Source organism: Sphaerodactylus townsendi, linkage group LG10, assembly GCF_021028975.2.
Source record: "Sphaerodactylus townsendi isolate TG3544 linkage group LG10, MPM_Stown_v2.3, whole genome shotgun sequence".
Lineage (NCBI taxonomy): Eukaryota > Metazoa > Chordata > Lepidosauria > Squamata > Sphaerodactylidae > Sphaerodactylus > Sphaerodactylus townsendi.
In genome coordinates this window covers 88,362,284-88,385,112 of record NC_059434.1, presented here as the reverse complement: position 1 = coordinate 88,385,112, position 22,829 = coordinate 88,362,284, and the positions used below count along the sequence as shown (strand labels likewise).

The window sequence follows — 22,829 nt, the reverse complement described above, 5'->3', positions numbered from 1 at the left end:
GTACAGTTTATGACACCCCCTTCCCCTGAAGGGCTCAGGGCACCAGGCAACATCAGTGTTGCACTGAAACACAATAAAGCCCGTCAGGATGCCAAGCCCAGATTTGCCACAGAGCAACGGTGGCCCGCATGGCGAGGCTGACACCGGGTCCTTGTGCACTAAGGAAGGGGCCTGGGGCAAAACCAGGCCTTTTGAAGGGCTGCCCCCTTCAGCAAGAGTTGGGGTGGGGGGACTTGGGAAGGAGTGAAGATGTGTGTGGGCAGCGTGGCCAACTGCTCCGGCCACGTTCAGCCGAGAGGCCAGAGGCCATCCCAGAGGGAAGGGCTCTGCTGGGCCACGCAGACATCTGGCTCGGTTGTGCACTGTGACCATCATGCCCATAGAGTGATCTGGATGAGCTCTGCCGCCAGCAGGGGCAGTGGTTAGAGTGTTGGACCCGAGTTCGACTCCCTGGCCGATGACAAAAGCTTTCTGGGTGAGCTTGGGTCAGTCCTGCTGTCAGGCCAACCTGCCCCAGAGGGCTGGAGTGAGGAGGGTGAAATGGAGGAGGGGTGGGCAGGGGGGTGTCCTCGTAAGCTGCTCTGTGTCCTCACTGGGGGGGGGAGAAGTGGGATATAAAGATCCCAACCAGGTCCCCATCCTTTGTGAGCCCACGGGCACCTTTGGAATTCTGACACAGCACGGACACAAAATGGATGCTGTGGGAGGCGGAGCCAGGGGCACGATGGAGCTGTGGCGGCTACCCTTCAGTCGCTCGCTGTGCAGATCTGTGTGCTGTGGGGGAAGCTGCCGCCTAAGCAACAGTTGTTAAAATCTTCCCAGCCAATCAAAAGCCCCATTTGGCCCTGCTACTGGGCACCAGAGAAGGGCGGGGGGGGGGGTGTTGGTGGGCCCCACCAGGGCACCCACGAGCTCCACACTGGAGGCCCCTGATTTAAACAAATACATGAATGGACCAAGGAATGAATGTCTGAGAGCTGGTCATGAAGAAGAATGAATGAACAACAAAATGGCGCTGGATCAGCCGTCGGTGAGGAATACTGAAAAGGAAACAGGTATTTTAGGGACATTTGTGTCCCCTTTAAAAGCACATTTTGCAACCTGAGCAAAGACTCAGCCCAGGTCCTGTCTCTGGGCTCTTCCACCCCAAGCCCCGCCCTCCCCAGACTCCGCCCCCCCATCTCCCACCTGGGGTTAACAACACTAGAAGGGAAGAGACAATGCTGGCCTGGAGGGAGGAGGAGCTTCCCTTGGTAGAAGGCGGCCCCCCGAGTTTCTCTGCCAAGCCCCCCACAAAGGCCCGCCCTGGCTCAGGCTCTCCCTCACGGCCGTGAGCTGCAAAGCTGGGTGCACCACAGGCCTCCAAAGGGCCACGAAGACCCAGGAGGTCCCCCCCCCATCACCCGCAAGCTTTGCCGGGACCAGCCGCGCCTGCCAAGGCTCTGCTCGCCCTGCTTTGCTCCCTGCCACGCCCCCAGTGCCAAGAGAGGTCCGAGTCAGCGCCTGGCTCCTGTCGTTGGCTTTGCTCTGGGGAAGCGGAGCTGTGCGCAAGCGGGTTCCTCCTGACGCAGAGCTTGCCGCAATCAGGCAATGGAGTTCCAAGCCAGGTAGCTTTTATTACTGCACGGTAACACACATGACATCTGCTTGCTCACTACAACACAGGGTCAGGCACGCACAACAAAGGCAGAGACACAAAAGAATAAATTAAAAGGGGAAGGCGTTCTTCACAAGAGAGAGAGAGAACCACCCCAAGGCCCACAAAGACGAGAGCAGTGTGTACGCCATGGGTCTAGGCTGACATGTTTATTTGCTCGCATGGCTGACGGGTGGCTTCCTCCTCAGGCAGGGGATGCCCCTCCCTCGCCTAGACCCTCAGGTCGGTCGCCACAGTTCCTGGCCAAGTGGCCTCTTCTCAAAGGCTACGATGCCTTGGGCTGGAGTGTTGGCAGGAGGCCTCCTGCTTCCCCCCACTCCTGGAGAAGACCTCCTGGTGCTGGAAGGAGGCTGCTCTGCCCTTGGTCAGTCACTGGAACATGATCCCCTTCCTGTTCCCGCACATTCCTCTCATTGGTCTGTTTGCCATCAGCCGCCTCCCACCTCGGACTAGTCATTGGACGTCACGTCAATGTCCTCGCCACTTGACTGTTTGGTGGCAATGCGCCACCGGTTGATGTGATGGGAACCCTTCTTTTTCTGGTCTGACTCCGGGCCTTCCTCTTCCAACTTCTGTCTCTTGTATTTAGTCCTTCTGTTTTGGAACCAGACCTTTACCTGAATGAGGAAGAAGGGGACACACACACATGAAGCAACCTTGGACCGCAGGAGGTAATTGGTCGACCACAATCAGTGTTGTCTACTCAGACCGGCAGCAGCCCCTCCAGGGTCTCAGGAAGAGGCATTTCACATCACCTGGGACCCGAACCTTACTGGAGCAGCGGGGAATTGAACCAGGAGCCTTCTGTATGTCAAGCAGAGGCTCTACCACTGAGCACACCTCCTTCCCTAGCCAAAGACAACACCAGCAACAGAAACACACCATGTACTCAACTTGAGGGTTGGTGGAATCAAGGACTCCTCCCCCCCTCCCCCCCCCGGTAGTCTGGGAAATAAAAATGGGGGGGGGGGGGAGAGTTTAAAGCCAGGGGCCAGGGAGGGATAATTTCAATGCGTTTCCAAGTAGGCTGAGTGGATTTGTCAGCTCTCCCTCATTTATCTATTTATGTGATTTATACACATGATTTATAGTCCACCTTTTTCATTTGGACTCAAGGTGGATTTCACAAAGTGAGCAATTCAATCGACAGAACAGGGTATTCAATAAACAGCACAATAGGATGAGATGCATAGCAAGTTCCACCCAAATGCTTTCTGATTGGTTCCCAACCATGGACATGAACAATAGGGTGATCACTACTGATCACTAGGGTGATCACTACCTCTCCCCTCCTTGGAAGAACTCTATAATTCCCGAAGCCTAAAAAAAGCTCAAAATATTCTGAGGGACCTGTCTCATCCAGCACACTCTCTTTTTGAACTGTGACCATCCGGCAGACGATACAGGTCTATCAAAACTAGGACAAAGAGGCTTAGAGACAGCTTCTACTCTAGACCTGTGGCGATGCTGAACTCCGTGGCTTCGTGTTGATGTGTTTGGGGCTGTGTAGGGATGGGTGGAGGAAGGGGAAAGTGAGGATGGGGTATGAGTCTGAAATGGTGTGCATCGAGGAATGCTGCTGTAAATTTTCGTTGTGCGTGCACAATGACAATAAAATGCTTATGGTTATGCTTAATATGTACCCCACTTAACTTTCCCTTCTCACTGGACTCAGTGTGAACAGACTTCCCCCTGTGATGCACCTGTGAAGATACCAGCCACAGATGCAGGCAAAACGTTAGGAACAAGATCCACCAGACCACGGCCACGCAGCCCCCCGGAGAACCCACCAGAACCAGTTGAATCCAGCCATGAAAGCCTTCAACAATACATTTGCTAAGTAACTTTGTAAAAATGCAACCATGTTGCCTGCATATAAAAGCCCTCAGTTTTGCATAGTTTGTTCAAAGCCATGGGAGTGGGAGCCTTCCTGGCCTCCTCAGGCAGGCTGTTCCGCAAGGCAGGGCCACCACAGAGGAGCCACTGAGCACGCAGTTGTTGATTTTGCCCATCTGCCAGCTGGCACCTCCGGAAGGCCCCACTCAGATGAGCAAAGCTGTTCTGGCAGCGGGGCAGACGGAGAGAGGCCATCTTGCAGCTGAAAAGCTTGAAAGGCATGAAGGGCCTTGAATGTGACAACCAATAAACTTTTAATTGAGCCTAGTAACTGAAGGGCGGCCAGTGGAGTGACTGCGGAATGGGAGTAATATGCACACTCCAACTCCCTATAATAACCAAGCCATGGCTTTTTGCACCATAGACTCGTAGAATCATAGAGTTGGAAGCTCACAGAGTCCAATCCCATGCCATGCAGGAACACCCAATCAAAGCACCCTTGACAAGCGGCCATCCAGCCTCTACTTAAAAACCTCCAAAGAAGAAGACTCCACCACCCTCTGAGGCAGTGAATTCCACTGTCCAACAGCCTGTCAGGAACTTCTTCCTAATGTATTGGTGGAATCTCTTTTCCTGTACCTTGAACCCACTACTCCTTGTCCTAGTCTCTGGAGAAGCAGAAAACAAGCTTGGTCCCTCACCAACATGACATCCCTTCAAATATCTAAACATGGCTGTCATGTCACCTCTTAACCTTCTCTTCCCCAGACTAAACATCCCCAGCTCCCTAAGTCTCCTTGTAGGGCATGGATTCCAGACTTTTCACCATTTTGGTCAGCCTCTTCTAGATCCATTCCAGCCTGTCAATATCCTTCTTGAATTTCAGTGCCCAGAACTGGACACACAGTATTCCAGGTGAGGTTGGATCAATGCAAAATAGAGAGGTATTACTATGTCCCTTGATCTAGACGCTATACTCCTATTGATGCAGCCCAAAATCGCATTGGCTTTCTTGGCTGCCACATCACACTGCTGACTCATGTTCAGTTTGTGGTCTACTAAGTCTCCCAGATCCCTTTCACATGTAGTGTTGTCAAGCCAGGTGTCACCTAACCTGTAACTGTGCATTTCATTTTTTTTCTGCCTAAGTATAGTATCTTACATTGATCTCTGTTGAAATTCATGTGGTTAATTTTGGCCCAGCTCTCTAATCTGTCCAGGTCACTTGAAATTCTGACCCTGTCCTCTGGGGTATTAGCTACCCCTCCTAATTTGGTGTCATCTGCAAATTTGATTAGCATGGTTTCTATTACATCACCCAAGTCACAGATTGGAATATTGAATAGCACTGGGCCCTGGACAGAACCCTTTGGGAACCCCACTAGTCACTTCTCTCCAGGATGAAGATGAGCCATTGATGAGCACCCTTTGGGTTCAGCCAGTCTACCAATTACAAATTCATCTAACAGTACCATTGTCTAGACCACATTTTGCAAGCTTGCCTGCAAGAATATCATGGGGGAAGTTGCCAAAGGCCTTACTAAAATCAAGGTATGCTACATCCACAGCATTCCCTTCGTCAACCAAGCTTGTCACTCTATTTTTAAAAAGAGATAAGATTTGTCTGGCATGACTTGTTTTTCAGAAACTCATGCTAACTTTTTGTGATCACAGTATTCCCTTCTAAGTGCTGGCAGACTCTCTGTTTAATGATCTGCTCCAGAATCTTTCCTGGTATTGATATCAGGCTGACTGGGTGGTAATTGTTTGGGTCGTCTTTTCCCCCTTTTTGAAGATGGGCACAACATTAGTCCTCCTCCAGTCTTCTGGGACTTCTCCTGTTCTCCAATAATTCTCCAATATTATTGCAAGTGGTTCTGATATTACTTCTGCCAGTTCTTTTATTACTTTGGGATAAGGTTCATCAGGCGCGGGAGATTTGAATTCATTTTAAATAGCCAGGTATTCCTGTACTGCCTCTTTGTTTATTCTATGCTGAATTTCCCCTACTTTGTCAATTCACAGATGGGGATCATCAACTAAAGCTACAAGAGCCGTCTCCATCCTGAAGTCCAGCCTGAAGCCAGGCTGAAAAGGGTCTAGGTTAGATGAGCTATATCCCCCTCCTCACTTGGGCAGGAGTCCGCTGATTTATTCATCTGAATGTTTATTCCAACGCATCCCAGAAGGAAAAGGCAAGAAATAATTTCAAAACAGACCTCCTAAAATTAAAACTTCAGCCTGGTTGTACTAAGGGGAGCTTTCTCAAAGGGACTGAATCCACCTGGACAGCTTCAGTCCTTAAAATAGACAGGACCAGAGAGCAACTTTTCAGTGGACTTCCATGGAACGTCAACAGGGGCAGAGGAACATCCTCTCTGGAAGACTGCATCACTGGGAACCGCACCGTCAGGGTCCTGCATCCAGAACAGGGCTGTGAGGAGCACATAAATAGCAGGCAAAGAAGGTGTAGCAGGTGTAGATCAGAAAGTTGGACAAATTCTGGGAGTAACTACACACCATCACATCCAAAGAGGGACAAGATACAGCAGCAAGATGTGTTTCCTTGCTAGTAACACAAATCTCAAAGCCAGGAGAAATAAAGGGATGAAACAGGAGGGGCCGATCAGGGCCCTGGGGGAGAAGCCAGGCAGGGGTTGGGAACCTTCATTTGATTTTAGGTTACTTACAGGACTTTTTTTTTTTTTTAAGTGAACAGTCAGAACATAAATGGTTTAAATAAAATCTGAAAGGAGGACAGAGAGGAGCCTGTCTGTAGCTGATTGTGCACCAGGTGTTAACGGAAGCCAAGAGAAACCCAGGAAGCTCCCAGAAATAAACATAGCCGGTGCCCTCCAAGAAGAAGTGCCAGCCCTCCCCTATCCCGACAAGAATGAAGAGGAAAGGGACATATTCCACTGGCCTCCTCCCCTAACTACTACTTTGATGCTGACTGTAAGAAACAAGCCGTGAAGTCACCCAATGCAGAAGTCCAGCTACACTCCCATTGACCAAGGAACAGTTAATTCGGGTCATGCCATAGAGACAATATCCAATAATATTCTTGCCCTCGTATGACAAGGCCTCAAAGGCCAGAGACCGTCTTGGCCGGATCCTGTTGGAGCTATAAGATCCAGTCTGAACAATTAACTGTGAAAGTGGCTAAAAACGCCATTTAAGGCAACAACTCTGCAAAGTCCAACACCTGAAGAAAGTCAAAAGGAGGCATTTCTTTTAAATGAGCAAGTTGAAAGGCACAAAGAAGGTGTAGTGGCATTCGATTACTTCACCATCTTTTTCTTGCTGATGTTGCATGTTTAGGCCAGTGTTTTCATTCTCTTCAACTGTCAGTGAACTCTGAGTGCTGAAGGTTTCTTTAATCTTTGACAGTTAATTGAAACAGTTACAGAAAAGTTAGACTAATTGCTTTTTAATAGAGGTTAAGAGTTGAGATTGGCCTTCTCATCCTGGCATATCAAATGCAACCCAAATGCACCTGCTGATTGGCTTATTTGCACTTGTGTTTCTTATCAGTTATGTAGATCGTGATCACAAGATTAAGAGAGAAGAGTTTTAGAAAAAGATAAGACTGATGCTTTTGTATTGTCAAGGCCTTTCACACCTGGAATCAACTGATGGGCCATGTGGCCATGGGCAGGAGAAACCTTAGGAGCAAAAACTACCAGACACAAAACCCACAGGAGCCAGCGGATGTTTTTCTATAAATACGCACTACTGTTGTGACAAGCAAATCAGATTTCTCAGGATGAAAGTCTCCAGGAGAAAATAAGTGAGATCTCTCTCTCTCTCTCTCTCTCTCTCTCTCTCACACACACACACACACACACACACACACACACACACACACACACAGAGGGGGAGAGAGAGAGACAGACAGACCAGTGATGGGATCCAAAAATTTTAACAACAGGTTCCGATGGTGGTGGGATTCAAACGGTGGCGGCGGCGCACACACGCACCTCCAGTCCCTATTGGGCAGGGAGGTTGCTTTAGTAACCCCTTCTCGGCACTCAGAAAAAATTAGTAACCACTTCTAGAGAGGTGGTGAGAACTGGTTGGATCCCACCTCTGGATAACCCCTAAAAAATGAGATAAAACCTGAAATCCAGTTTGCTTTTAAAACTATTAGTCACTACAATATCGAATCATAGAGTTGGAAGAGATCACAAGGGCCATCGAGTCCTACCCCCGGCCCTGCAGGAACAGACAATCAAAGCCCCTCTGACATATGAGCATCCAGCCTGTTTTAAAACCTCCAAAGGAGACTCCACCACCCTCCAAGGTAGCGCATTCCACTGTCCAACAGCCCTGACAGTCACGAAGTTCTTCCTGATGTTTAGGTGGAATCTCTTTTCCTGCACCTTGAATCTATGACTCCGTGTCCTGGTCTCTGAGGCAGCAGAAAACAAGCTTGCTCCCTCTTCGACATGACATCCCTTCAAATATTGAAACATGGCTATCATGTCCCCCCTTAACCTTCGCTTCTCCAGAATACATCCCCAGCTCCCTAAGTCTCTCTTCATTGGGCATGGATTCCAGACCTTTGACCATTTTGGTTGCCCTCCTCTGGACCCGGTCCAGCTTGTCAATATCCTTCTTAAATTGTGGTGCCCAGAACTGAAAACAGTACTCTAGGTGAGGTCTGACCAATGCAGAGTAGAGTGGTACAATTACTTCCCTCGATCTAGACACTATACTCTTATTCATGCATTCCAGAATTGCATTGGCTTTCTTGGCTGCCTTTTCACACTACTGACTCATGTTCAGCTTGTGGTCCCCTAAGACTCCCAGATCCCTTTCACTTGTAGTGTTGTCAAACCAGCTGTCCCCCGTCCTATATCTGTGCATTTCATTTTTCCTGCCTAAGTGTAGAATCTTACATTTATCTCTGCTGAAATTCATTTTGTTAGTTTTGGCCCAGCTCTCTAATCTGTCCAAATCATTTTGAATTCTGACCGGGTCCTCCGGGCTATTAGCTACCCCTCCTAATTTGGTGTCATCTGCAAGCTTGATTAACATGCCCTCTATTTCATTATCCAAGTCATTGATAAAATATTGAATAGCACTGGGCCAGGACAGAACCCTGTGGCACCCCACTAGTCACTTCTCTCCAGGATGAAGATGAGCCATTGATGAGCACCCTTTGGGTTCAGCCAGTCAACAAATCCATCTAACAGTTGCACTGTCAAATCCACATCTTTCCGGGTTACTTGCAAGAATATCATGCAGAACCCTGTCAAAGGCCTTGCTAAAATCAAGGGATGCTACATCCACAGCATTCCCTTCATCTACCAAGTTTGTCACTCTATCCAAAAAAAAGAGAGAGATAAGATTAGTCTGGCACGACTTGTTTTGAGATATGATTAAGCATTGTTAGGAACTTTGACCATTTTAGCACTTATTGTTATGGTAATCGTGGGGTTAATTTTTACATGACTTTTAGGAATCCCATGGACAGTTAAGAGTCACCAGCAAAGCTGTCCTGGAGTGTATTAACCCAGAGATGTCCCTGGAGGGCAAGATCACCGGACAGAAGCTGACCTACCACCTGGCTACTTCAGCCATGTGATGAGGGCAAATCCACTGCAATAAGAGATGCTACTCGGAATGGTCAGTGGTAAACGAAAACGGGGGAGGCCAATGACTCCTTGGTTGGAAACCATTAAGAGGGACTTGGGCATGAACATCAACCCATTGGAAGAAGTTGTGGCAAACAGGGAAGCGTGGAGGGGACTCATTTACAGAGCATCCAAGAGTCGGACAGGACTAAACGGATCAAGAAGACGAATTCTTAATGTCTTGTGTAATAAAGAGAACTATTTTTTAAATAAAACATGGAAGTCTCTGCAGGTTTTCAGTCTGACTTGCTGGTTAGAATTCAAATCCACACCTCGCATCTGTGTATGATCAGATTTAAAGGTTGATAAGCAACCCTTAATGAATAAATCCTAAAGAACTTTGCCACTAAATGGTTTGAATAGGCAAAGTCCTTTTAAAAATGTGTAGTCTAAATTTTTTGATTGAATGTGGGAATGAAGTCTGTTGTTAGAAAAGCTCACATGCCTTTATCTCGACTACCTCTTGTTGAATGTAGCCATGTCTATTGTGCAAAGGGACTGAGAAAAAGACCCATCAGGGTGCTGGCAAGTGGTCGGCTAGAGAGGGCAGTAAAGTTAGTGACCGTTCTGTCCTTTTGGGTCACCTCTTGCCTGTCCTTTGACTGACATTCTCAGGTCTTACATCCTGGTTCTTCTCGGAAGTTAGTTATGGAGACTCCTACTAGCTAGCAAGACAGTAACATGCCATCCTCCCCTCTTTCCTATCCTAAATGTACTTCCTAATAAACATTTGCCCTTTTAATCAGTGTATTAGCTGCTTCTCTGTGCGGTAAACTCCAACACCTCTGCACTAGAAATAAAAATAAAATGTATAATACCAGTGATAAAAGATATGTGGAAAAGTACAGAAGGACTTCGACATGGTTAGACAGCAGAGTCAAAAAGATTGCCACAAGTCAATTGCAACTTGTTGGAACTTTACACACCTGCTTACTTGAGGGACCATCTCTCCCTATATCGCCCTTCTAGGCCCCTCCGCTCGCCGAGGCCGGACCCTGCCTAGGTGATCCCTGGCCCCAAAGGCGATCAAAGGCAAAGCCTCTACAAGGGCCAGGAGCGCTTTATGGCTCCTGGCCCCTACCTGAAATGGAACAGGCTTCCAAGTGAGATCAGAGCCCTGCAGGACTTACAAAGTTTCCGCAGGGCCTGTAAAACGAACCTGTTCCGCCAGGCATTTGGCCAGCCGGGATGATGACAACTCCGCCATAAGAACAGCTGGCCTCCCGTGGGTATATAAAGGGGGAGGGAGGGGCTGAAGCCATCGGGAGTTTTGTTATTTTATGTATTTATAACTTATATACGATGTTTTAAGCTGTTTTTACTTGATGGACACCGCCCTGAGCCTTTGGGGAGGTAAATAAATAAATAAATAAATAAATAAATAAATAAATAAATAAATAAATAAATAAATAAATAAATAAGGACTGCAGTGTAACTAAGTCGCTCAGAGAGAGAGCAGGGGTGGAAGGTTGAAGACGTTGGACTACACCACTATGTACTGTATGTTGCTGTATGTTGGTTCCTACTATATAAGGTTTGCTATTTTAACATGCCATGTTAATACTTGTGCCACGCTTCAACACTGGTTGGTTCTACAGATCTCTACAAGTTACATTCCCCTTGTGTTATCTTTTGGACGTTCTGCTCCGTTGATTGTACTGATTGCTTCTGTGTAAGTTGTCTGGAATCCCAGTGAGAAAGGCAGGCTATAAAATCGCCAGCCAACCAACCTGCTGCTCCTGTGCCCACTCTCTGGGCTTTCCACAGAGAGAAATGCTGGGCTACCGCCTGGCCACTAGAAATGAGAAGTATCTTGTAGACCATTGGTATGAAACAGACACCTGGGGGAGTACCTTTGGGTGACAGGGCTGTGAAGAACAATGAGAAGATGTGATTGGCTGCTGCTCAACCAAATTGCGTATCATGCCCCTTGGTGTATAAACAGTGCTCTGGATTCAAGTCCTGCTCCTGTCTTCCGCTTTCCATACAGTCTGTCAACTGCCAGCATCCTAGGCACTGCCATTCTTACATTATTGTCCCTCAGAAAGAAATAGCCTAGATTTGGGGGGGGGGTATGTCACAGGAGTTACCTACAGACGGTTTTGTGCAAATCCCCTCCGTGCCATGGACGTTGTTTGCAAGATGACCTTGGCCCAGCCACACAGCCTCAGAGGGGTGCTGTGGGGGTCAAATGAAGAGGCACATGGTGCTGTGGGTCACTTAAACAGGGTATGAATAAATTTAACTGGGCCTCTTTCAAACAGTGCTGTCCTTTTTGCTAAAAAAGCACCCGGTATCCTTCTGGCTTTTCCAAGCATTGCATGTATTTTGGTACAGATAATTCAGGAATAGCAGCGTTTGCATCAGTGAAGAAGAGTAGAAGAAGAGTTTGGATTTATATCCCCCCTTCTCTCCTGCAGGAGACTCAAAGGGGCTAACAATCTCCTTGCCCTTCCCCCCTCACAACAAACACCCTGTGAGGTGGGTGGGGCTGAGAGAGCTCTGAAAAGCTGTGACTAGCCCAAAGTCACCCAGCTGGCATGTGTGGGAGTGTACAGGCTAATCTGAATTCCCCAGATAAGCCTCCACAGCTCAGGCGGCAGAGCTGGGAATCAAACCCGGTTCCTCCAGATTAGATACAGGAGCTCTTAACCTCCTACGCCGCTGCTGCTCCTTGAAGTGGTTCCTGCTGATGAGGCCAGTAACAACAACCAGGCCATGTAGGAGGCCAGCATCAAGCCTGCCGCAATGCTGAGGATGAAAGGAAAGTGTCCTCCTGCCAAAGGACTCTGGGCGAGTTGGAGGAGGGCGTGGGCTGCTGGGGCTCTCCCCACCTGGAAAGGGGGGCTCAGCTGGGGAGAAGGAGGCCTGTGGTCCTCCAGCAGAATGGCAAAGGTATTCTGAACATGCTCAGTGATACTCTCTGTTCTGCCAATTAAGCGCATGATGTACCCGACACTCAGAATGGAGTCTGGGCGGGGTGAAGTTCTAGCTCCCCTCTAGTCCTGACGGCTTCATGACAGGTTGGTTCTCTGCGTCTGCTGCATCAAAACCTCCTCCCCACTCCCCACCCCCACGCCAGTTGCTTCTGCTGCAGTGGTGGTGAACTTTTGGCACTCCAGATGTTATGAACTACAATTCCCATCAGCCCCTCCCAGCATGGCCAATTGGCCATGCTGGCAGGGGCTGATGGGAATTGTAGTCCATAACATCTGGAGTGCCAAAGGTTCGCCACCACAGTGCTAGGGTAACTGAGAGATTCTCTGTCCCTCAGCTCCTTTCCACTCTAGTATGCTCTGCCTGCGGGGGGGGGGGGGGGGGGGGGGGGGGGGGGGGATGTCTTCCCAGTATCTTCTCTTTTTTGGACCCAACCCAAGTCTTTCCCCCAGAGAGGCTGTGCCAGATGTTACCATCTTCTGCTGCAGCATCTTCTTTGAAGGGGAGATACATTTTCCAGAACAAGATTCACACACACACACCCGCCACACACAAGTTGACCATGGACCCCCGAAGAGCTGTGTGCAGGGGTGCGCAGGCGCCATGATTTGACTCTCGGGCTGCTATTGTGGTTGTGGTTGCTGACACCTCTGCAAGTGCAAAAAGAGTACCTGTTTTCTTCTTCTGCTCACCCTTTTATGTAGGTCACCAGATGCCCCAGGTGTGAGCTGGCATTTCTGGCCACCTGCTTGTGAAGGTCTGAAGAAGCCCTCGCCGCCCTTGCCTGGCCAAGGTGGGGAGGGGTGATAACCAGAGCTTTTTCTCAAACAGGCAAGAGGCCAGAACTCTGCACTATCTCTAGTCCTTGGTCAAAATCCAACCCCTAAATCCTCCTGAGCACATTTGCTGAGTCTTCCTTTTAAACTCAGTTTTGCTTCTGAGTAGAACTGTTTTGCCTGAGGATGTCCAGGCCCCTCGATCTATACCCTGCAGCTAGCAGCCGATGGGAGCTCTGCGGCCTCTTTTGGGGTGTGCCTGTAGCTGAGGCAGACCCCTTCTTTCCAGCCCTTCTGGCTCCCCCCCCCCCAAGTCCTCTCTTTTCTCTAAGTTTGGGACAGGGATATTTCCTGAACCTAATTTGAATGTGTTGTTCAAAGTGTGTGTATGGTGGTGGTGGGGGGGGGGGAATGTGGAGTCATTTTTAAAATGTCGGCTCTTCACTGCTGCCCAGAGTTTCTTTCAGCACACATGCAACAAAATAAGCACAAAATTGCAATTCAACTTAAACATCAGAGGTTAAAAAAAACACACAAAATCACGGCTGAAACAATCCTAAAGGAGCGTGTTTAAAGGGGGGGGGGGGGAAGCAAACTAAACAATTAAGACAAATCTATCAAGCCGTACAAAGAGGGAAACAGAAAATAAAAACCGGTGGATCAAAACTGCAGGATGCAGCGATTAAACTGAAGCATAAATTAAATTAAACCATAGATCATCAAAACAGAATAACAAATAAAGGGTCGAGAGCACAGCTATTTAGCCAAAAGGCTGCACAAAGGTTTTTCCATCCAACACCAAAAGCATGACCAGTCCAGCACTAGAGGAGCAGGCCACAGCTGGGGCCACTGCAGAAAAAGGCCTGCTTCTTGAAATGGGCCTCTCCCACGAAAGGGGAGTGTGGGGGGGGGGGGGACACCATTTCTCCTGCTCACAGGCCAGTCATACATGGAGGGGCCGCCCTCCCCCAATAATCCATGAAGCCAAACAAGGAGGTTGGGGCTGCTTTTTCAATTAAGGCTCATATTTTGGATTTTGTTTTGCTGAAGATGATAATGATATTATAATTATTGCAGTTGTGGTTGTTCATTATTTGTAGTATAAAGTCAAGTTCAGTCAGCAGGATGGGACAGTCAACGGACTATGCAAAAGGGTCTGCACTAGAGGAATCGGAAAACAAACAGAAATCTCAAACAGAGCTGAAAGGAAGCAGCAACTTTAAAACATGATATGTGAAGCGGCGCAGAAACGATGCCATCAAAGGCTTTCACTGCCAGAATGAAGGAGATGTTGTGTGTTTTTTGACCTGTGTGGCTGCAGTCTGGGAGTGTTTGCTGCTAATGTTTTGCTTGCACCCAGGGCTGGCACCTGCAGAGGAGTGATTTGTGGTGGAGTACATGTTTTGCCCGCCTCACAATTGCAAGTGTAAATGAACTCTACCTGGATACACACAAATGCACCTCATCCCCTCCCCACAAACCTGTGAGGTGGACAATAAACATTCCCAACCACACAATCACTCCACAGTGTGCCACGTGAGAGAAACACATCTTTCTGTCTGCCCAGTCCTATTTAACCTCTGGACGTGGTTGCTTAGGAGAAGTACTCTTATCAGTCAAGGAATTGGGGGGGGGGGGAGACCCTGCCTGCACAATATTTTCCCAACTAGCCAGTCGGATTGACCAAACATACTACAAAATGTTTCAGTCTGGGGAGGGAAGGAGAAGTGGAAAGGGCGGGATGGATTAATTTATAGTCTATTAACCAGCGTTATTGTAACAATTTATTAATTGGTTTTACATTTTTTTAATTGGGACTTATAAAGTTGTAGGTTGTTTTTATAATATGTTGTAACCTGCCCAGAGCACTTCAGGGTTGGGGCCAGATAGAAAGCAAACTAACTAACTAACTAACTAACTAACTAACTAACTAACTAACTAACTAACTAACTAACTAACTAACTAACTAACTAACTAACTAGATTTCAGATGTGCACATAACACCCTCCTACCCTCTCAGTGGTTCAAAACGATTTCCTTGTATGACCTGCTGCCTTCCTTACAACAGCCCTGCAAGTAAGGCCAATATTATGACTTCTACCTTGCAAATGAGGGGGCGTGGGGGGGGGAGTGGCTGGCCTGGCAAGTTCATCCCGAAAGCTTCCAGCAGGGCAAGCGCACCGGAGCCACGGAAGGATTAAAAAGCACACAATTCCAAGACTACACAGACATCACGGCAGCCCTCCCAACATCTGGACTCCCCAAGCAAGGCCCCCCCCTTCGGTTCTTCTGGCGGGCTCACCTGGGTCTCGGAGAGGCTGAGTCCGGCGGCCAGCTGCTTGCGCTCGGCGCCCACCACGTAGTGGTTCTTCTCGAAGGCGCGCTCGAGGCGCAGCAGCTGCGAGGGCGAGAAGGCGGTGCGGATGCGCTTGGGCTTCCTGGCGAACGGCCCCGGCAGCAGCAGCCCCTCCGGCGCCACCTCGTCCCCCCCTGCGGCAGACAGAGAGAGAGAGAGACAGAGGCGTTGGAAGAGAAGGACTTTACCCTGTTACCCTGTTACGCTGTTTCCTGCCTCACCCTACAGAGGGTTTTTTACTACAGATAGCCAGTGGCTAGACCTAGGAATTTGTCACCTTTACTCTATCATGCTGGCGCTATCCCTTTGATGTTAGACTGATACTCTCAGGGCCTGCCTGCCTGCCTTCCTGCCTTGACCCCTTCTCCATTCTTCTTCCTACCATGTCTAGAGAGAGGATGGATGCTCCGCGCATCCATCCCCATCCAGCTAGATTAGGATAGCATAGTGACTCTATCTACCTACCTTTCTATCCAGAATGGAGTTCACTAATAAATACTCTTTTTATTAATTAGAAACTACAACCGACTCCGACTTTCTTTTGTGTAAGCTTGCCGCGCATTGGGATCCATCACGCACACGCACGCACACGAGGTCAGGCTTCTGCTGTGCGGTTTAAGCCACCCGTGCACTCTGCTAACTACGGATAGGGATAATCTCCAACTACCAGGAGCTCTTATCCCAACAAGAGAGAGAAAGAGAGAGAGCTAAGAGAGAGGCACAGGCGCACCCCCGCCCATTCCCACCACCCCCCGTCCCGTGGGGCTTGCTTGGGGCGGCCTGGTTCGCCAAAGGCCGGGGACTGGCCGGCTCGGTCCCCTCCTAGCCGAGGCACCGATCCGCAGGCCTGGAAGTCGGAGCGCGCCGCCGTGGCTCTGGAAGGGCCAGGAAGGAAGGCTTCCCTGGCTGCTCTGCGATCCCCGGCCCGAAGCCCCCTCCCCTCCCTTTCCCTCGGCCGGGGTCTGCCCCACAGCCCCCTCCTCGACCTTGAACTGGGGCCTGCCCCTTCCCGCTTCCCCCCTCCGGAAGCTCTCGAGGCAGCCCCCTCCCCCTCCCCCTCTCCCAGACAGCCAAGCCCTTTTTTCTGCCGCGGGGGGGGGACCTTTGGTTGACCTTGCAGGGCGGATGGAAGGATCGCCGGGAAATGCTGCCCAAGGTTTTGGGGAAGGCTGGGGGGAAACCGCGGCATGGTCAGTGCCTGGCCCTTCCGCAGCCCGGCCCCCTACGCGCCACGGGGGCCCCGGGAGTCCGGCGCGGGTGGGAGCGGCACTTGAGCCCCCACCGGCCTCCTGCGAGGCAGCGCTGCGCTTGGCGGGTGGCCCTCTGCCTCCCCGCAGTTACCCCGAGCGGGCCTGCTCCCGAGACCGGACCGGACCGGCGGCCTCCGCCTCTTCCAGGTTCTAGCGCTGTGCAGCATCGGACGACCAGCGCAGGCGGCGCCCTGGTTCTTGCGCGGCAGCCTCAGCCCCTCCTGGATGGCGCAAGAAGCGCGCCCAGAGCAGGCTGCCCGCGGCGGGCCGGAGGGGGCGCCGAGTGAGGGTCCCGGGTGGTGGCACATTCTGGCAGCACTGCTGGGCTGCTGGACCTCTGGTCCCAAAGAAGTCGCTCTGGCCTTCCGTGTAGGGCAGGCAACCGGGACTAGCCGCGCCAGGCAGCCGGGCCGCTACCCAATCTCTGCCCTCCGTCCACAGACGAGCAAGCTGGCTTCGCTGGACAGGACACGGCTGTTTGCGCCATCTGCCCTTCCCGGACCAACCCTCCCTCGCGGGGATGTTGTGCAGAGGCCAGACCAGTGGGAACAAAGTGCTTTGCGCGTTCAGGCAGCACCGCCCAGCTCCCCCGGTGGTGTGCAGCCGGGGGCGGGGGGCGGCGGGACTGGCTGGGCGCGGGTCGGGTCGGTCTTGGAAGGGCGCCTGGAGAGCAGCGCCCCGAACCGGCTCCTGCCTGGGCTCTGCCGCCACAGTTCGCCCACGGCTCCCCGGCGACTGGGCTGGTCTCTCTCGTTCCGGCGGGAGGGTGGGGGTGATCTGTTGCTTTGGGTACGAGGCCGCCCGAATGAGCTGGGTCGGAGTCCGCGCTGTGCAGCCGAGTGGCTCGCTCGCCTTCCCCGTCGGCCCACCCGCCAGCCTCCCTCCAGGGCCCGCAGAGTTTCCCCGGAGGAGCCCCCAGCTCGCCTCGTGGGCGCTCTTCGGGACTGCGGCGCCCCACCAGGCTTCGGGAATCGCCGCCCTAAAAGCCCGACCGGAGCTCGGCAGGGGGGGGGGGGCGGCACGGTGCAAGCCCGCTTTGCCTCCCAGATGGGTCGGGATCCCCTTCTGTCGAAAACGGGGGGTGCGGGTGGGCTCCGCCGCCTGGCCCGGGAAGGGGCGTCGAGAAGAGGAGCGGGTCCGGCGCTTCTTAGCTTGGGGCTGCCCCGGCCTCGGAGGCGACCCCAAACGCCGCCCTCGGGTCCAGCGGGCTGCCCGAGAGCGCCCCCGAAACGCCACAACCCCCTCCCCCGCATCCAACGGGATCCTCCGCAGCCCCCCCCCCCCCCCCGCGGGCCTCCTCCGGCACTGAAGCTCTCCTGCAGCTTTAGATATATTATCTCAGGCTGTAATAAAGACAAGCTAGGTAATAATACTAATACTAGGACTAGTAAAAGCAGCAGCAGCAGCAGTAGTAGTAGTAGTAGCAGCAGCAGCAGCAGCAGCAGCAGTAGTAATATCCCGAAAACACCAGGGCAGCACTGGAAACATCTTCGAATTGACAGAATTAACATCTGTCAAATTCATAAGGCAGCCCTGCTGGGATCCACACGAATACTACGCCGATACATTACAACTTCCTAGGCCTCTGGGTGAGGCTCGAATTGTAATGAAGGCCGACAACCAGCTAAAGATCTGGCAGCTGTGAAATCTACAATGATAATAATAATAATAATAATAATAATAATAATAATAATAATAATAATAATAGTTCCGAAAACACTCGGGCGGCCCTCGAAATGTCTTCAAATCGACCCAATCGGCCTCTGCCACAGATTCAGCAGGCGGTGGCCCTACTGGGGTCCGCACGAATCCTGCGCTGATCCCTGACAGCGTCCCAGGCGGCCTCCGGGGGAGGCTCGAATTGTCATGAAAAGCCAACAACAACCAGCTAAAAAACTGGCAGCTGTGAGATTAAACAAAATGTAAATAATAATAATAAAAATCCGCAGGGTTTTTGGAGAGGCCACATCATAATTTTGGAAAATGAATAAGGGCGCATAAGTGAAGAGGTTTGTGTTCGTATTATTCGATGACCCTCCTCGGTTTTTCTTCTTGTAATTCAAGGGACCTTCGGATTTCTGCCCGCACGTCCCTGCCGGTGACATCCTGTCGATTTCGGGGGTGGGGTGGGGGGAAGTTGCCTCCATGCTTGAAACTAAGGCGATCTCGGGGTGTTTAATTATTCATCTAATAGTTTTATAAATTCTATTTATAAAATATACATAATTATAACTGTATATAGAATTTATAAAACTAAATAATAGATCACTTTTTATGAATTCTGAGACCCTACAATAAAGGATGTTTTTTTTTAACGATGCGACCATAAAAATTCCAAATTCCGTAAATTGAAGCCCTTCTTTGCTCGGTTTTCAATTTAAACTAAAATCCGGCACCCGCAAGATTTAAGGCCGCCCTTTCTACTGTTAACAACCGAAATCCAACCTCAGCGAGAAAAGCGCTCAGCGGCCTGCGGGCGAAGGGAGGAGGGCCTCTTCGGCCACGGGCCCCACCGCCACTGCTGCGCCGCCGGCTTGGGCCGGGGGTCGCTTCGGAGGCGAGCTGGGCGGATCGGGCCGACCTTGGGTGTGTTGTGGGGAAGGGGAGGGCGTCCTTTCCTCAGGAGTCTGGCCGCAGGCGGCACAAGCCTGTGAAGATTAAAACCACCCTTTTGAGGTCGGCCCCACAACAAACAAGGGAGGCGGCTGCCGGGCAGAGAGCGGGTCTGGAGGGCGGCCGCCCGGCCTTCCCTTCCCTTCCCAGGCCAAAGCCAAGTGATCCGCACTAAACGACTGGATCCTGTGGGATCCGGCCGGGGGCCAACGCCCCGTCGGACAGCACTGCCTGGGACAGAGACACGACACACGGGATCGTGCCCCCAGGACACTCCCCGCAATAAAGCCCCTGAAAAACCCAACAGCCGCAAGGCTGCCCCCCCCCGCCCCCCGCCGCTGCCCCGCCAAATCCGGCCTCTGCCCCGGAGCCACTGGGCGGCCGCCTGCAAGCTTCGGAGGCGCATCCGCAAATACAGCACTGGCCGACCTTGCAGGGCTGTTGCCAAGGCTGCCACCAGAGAATGTGTCGGAAACACTCCCGGGCGGGGCGTCTCCGAGCAGGGACCTCAGGGCCGGGGGAGGGGGGCCACGCGGCGCCCTCTTCAGCCCCCCCTCCCATTTACTTGACCCTGGGATGTCTGAATAACTAGTGGGAAATTCCTTAGAGGTTGCCCTTGAGAGACCCACGCCGGAGACTCGAATCCAGCTCCTGCGGGCCAACCCTGCTGCCCTCTGAAACTGTAACCCCACCCCCACCCCCGGTTTCCTTAGCCGGGAAAAAGGGGGGGGGGGAGGAAGGAAACGAACCCTTGGAACCGGGCGAGGACGAGGGGTCGCTCGGCGGCCGCGGCAGAGCAGAACGCGCCCCGGCCACCTCTGGGGGCACCGCCCAGCCTGCCCAGGAGGGCTCCAGCCGTCGCCAGGGGCGATCCCGAAGGCGAGCTGCGCAGGGCCCGGGCCGGATCCGGACAGCCGGGAAGTTTGCCCAGGGGGCCGGGGTGGGGGCCCCTCCCGTCGGCAGCACTGGGCGCCCCAAAGCGAGGCTGGCCCCCAAGCTCCCCGCTTGGCAGAGAAAGGGAGGGGGAGGGGGCGCCTCCCTTCCCGGCGGGGTCGAACAAAGCCCCTTTGAAGCGGGGCCGCGGGGCGATTGGCACTGGCAGGCCGGGCGTGAGTGGGGGGGGGGGGCGCGGGCCTTTCTCCCCGGGGCGCCCTCCCTCCGCTTCTGGAGACGCAGCCAGGGCGGGGCGGGGGCAGGGGGCTCTGCACCGGGCGCCCCAGACGGGCCTTCGAAAAACCGGGCAAGGCGGGCCGGGCGGGGAGAGCCCCCCGTCCCCCCCAGCGGCTCTGGGTGCCCCACCGGCAGGACCAGGCGACGCAGCAGCCTCGGGGGTCTCGGCGGCGGGGAGGGCCTTCTTCGGGCGCGGCGGCGTTTGCACCGGAGTCGCGCCGGCCGGGTTCAGTTCAGGAGCTGGGGCGTGGGAGGCGCCGCAAAAGCAGCTCGGCTGGGGCGCGGTGTGTCGCTGTGTGTGTCGCTTTCGTTCCCCCTGACATTTGGGCAGCATCACTCTCCGCGGCCGAGGAGGAGGAGGAGGAGGAGGGGGGGGGGCGTCGTCGTTGGGCCCGGACTCCCAAATGGCGGGCTCGGAATTAACTGGGCCGAGCCTTGGAAGGATCCCGCGGGCGGCGGCGGCGGCGGCGGCGGCACTTTCCCCGGGGCCCCCTCAGCCGGACAGAGACGACCCCGATTGTCCCGCAGCGGACACCCCCCGCCTCAGCTTCAGCCCTTGGGGGGGGGGGGTGTGAAAAGGGGGGCCTCGCCCGAGCGGCCTGCTCTGGGCACCGGGCAGCAGCAGCAGCAGCAGCAGCAGCAGCAAGTTGCAGGACAGGCGGACGCCTCCCGCTGGATCGGGCCCACGGCTTCTGCCGCCTTTGGGGGTTTCAGAGCCGTCCCACCCCGGCCCGAAGGGGCTCCTTCCGCGCCTGCCTCCAGCCCCCCCCCTCGAATGGGACCGGTCTCCTTCCCCGGGGGCGCCCTTCTTCCCCTCGGCCTCGGCGGGGCTCAGCCGGAGCCCATTTGCATGATCCGGCGCTCCTGCGGCGGCGAAACTCGGCAGCTGATATTTGGCGATAACAGAAAGGAAGACCCCGCGCCGCAGGTGCCCGAGTGGGCGTCGCGTCGCCGGGAAAGAGCGGCGCCCACACCGGCCAGGGCATCCGCGGCCCTCTCCTCGGCAGCCGGACCCGCGGCTCTCCGGCACCCAAACCCCCCGGAACTCGGCGGGGCCTTCCGGCACAAACCCGGGTCCGCTCCGGCAGGCCCCCCCAGGCGCCGAGAGAGAGAGAACAGAAGGCGCCCGTCTTTCTTTCTTTCTTTCTTTCTTTCTTTCTTTCTTTCTTTCTTTCTTTCTTTCTTTCTTTCTTTCTTTCTTCTGCTTCCAGGCGCCTGGTGCGGTCCTGCAGCGCGGCACCGGGAGGGAACCGAAGCGACAGCGCCCCCCCCCCCCGCGGGCCCCCAGCCGAGAGAGTTGCCTTGTTCTGGTTCACCCTGCAACCCTAAAGGCATTTTGTGGGGATAGCGCCCTGACCCGCTTCCCTTCTTTTTGTGGGCTCATTTGGTTTCGTTTTAAGGGGGGGGTGTGTGTGTGCTGTTTTGTTTTCCTTCGGTGCCCCGGCGCCAGAGTGCTCCACCGGGGCCTGTGACTGAGCAGGAGGCGCGGAGGGGATCCCGGCGCGCCTGAGCCAGGCACCGGAACCCCCTCTTCGAGCGCGGCCAAAAAGCCAGGAGACCGCGGGCGAGCTGCGTAACCGGCAGGCAGGCGGGGGAAACGGAGTGCCCCGTGGGAAGCCCCCCCCCCCACAGGCGCAGGCCGGGCAGGAGGGAGAGGACCCTCTAAAGCGCTTGGGCCGCAGGGGGCCTCGCCACCGCCCAGCCCTTCCAGAACCCCCACCCCGCAGGCGCGCAAAGGGCGGCCCCAGCCCCAGCCCCAGCCCCAGCCGCGGCCTTCCCCGCAGGGCAGCGGCTTCTTCCGTCCCGGAGCTGCAGAGAAGGCCAAGGGCCGGGCCGGGCCGGACCGAGCCCCGGGGTGTGGGCAGCCAGGCGCCTGTGGCGGGGAGCCTTGGGTGGGAGTCGGTGCGTCCCTTCCGGGCGCGCTGCTTACCTTGGAAGCGGTGTCCGAAGAAGCGGTTGCGGAGCACCCACGGGTAGAAGCTGAGCGGGTCGCGGGGCTGCGGGCCGAAGAAGGGGTGCGGCGAGGGCGGCAGGTGGGCGCCGGCCAGCGGCGGCGGGTGGCTCACGGCCTCCGGGAAGAGCAGCTCGGCGCCGCCGTAGAGGGAGCGCCCGGAGCCGGCGCCCTGGAAGCCGTGCGCGAAGGCCTCGACGGCGGTGGCGGCGGCGGCGGGCGGGTAGGCGAGGGCGGGCGGGCGCAGGAGCGGGTGGCCCAGCGGGTGGCTGTCCTTGCCCACCAGAGACTCGATGCTGAAACCGCGCTTCGCCGCCGCCGCCGGCTGAAACATGGCGCGCGTGCCCGAGGCGCCCGTGGGCGCGCCAGGACGGCCCCGGCCGGCAGCCCCGCGACCCTCCCGACGGCGGGGCTGGCGGCAAGCGCGGGCAGGCGGCTGTGGGGCGGCGGCGGCGACACGGCTGGCCCTCCGGCCCGTTCACACGCGCGCTCAGCCCCGCTCCGGCTCTGGCGCCCGCCCTCCTCCCGCCCCATCCACCCGGTGCGCAGTGGGCGCGCTCTCCCCCCAGCCGGCCAGATAAGTCGGGCACCTGCCGGAGCCGCCCCCTCTGATTGGCCAGGCTCACCTGCCCCGAGGTGGGGGA

The 22,829-nt window shown here is 54.2% G+C and overlaps 1 protein-coding gene across 1 annotated transcript; it reads right to left on the bottom strand.

Annotated features, from left to right (window-relative positions):
• Positions 1–1,596: 1,596 nt before the first annotated feature.
• On the bottom strand, positions 1,597–22,829 carry EMX1 (empty spiracles homeobox 1). Its single transcript, XM_048508677.1, has 3 exons — positions 22,165–22,829; positions 15,148–15,335; positions 1,597–2,274 (listed from the first exon to the last, which is right to left on the bottom strand). The coding sequence occupies exons 1-3, from the start codon at positions 22,517–22,519 to the stop codon at positions 2,107–2,109; spliced, it is 711 nt and encodes a 236-aa protein (XP_048364634.1). The 5' UTR covers positions 22,520–22,829; the 3' UTR covers positions 1,597–2,106.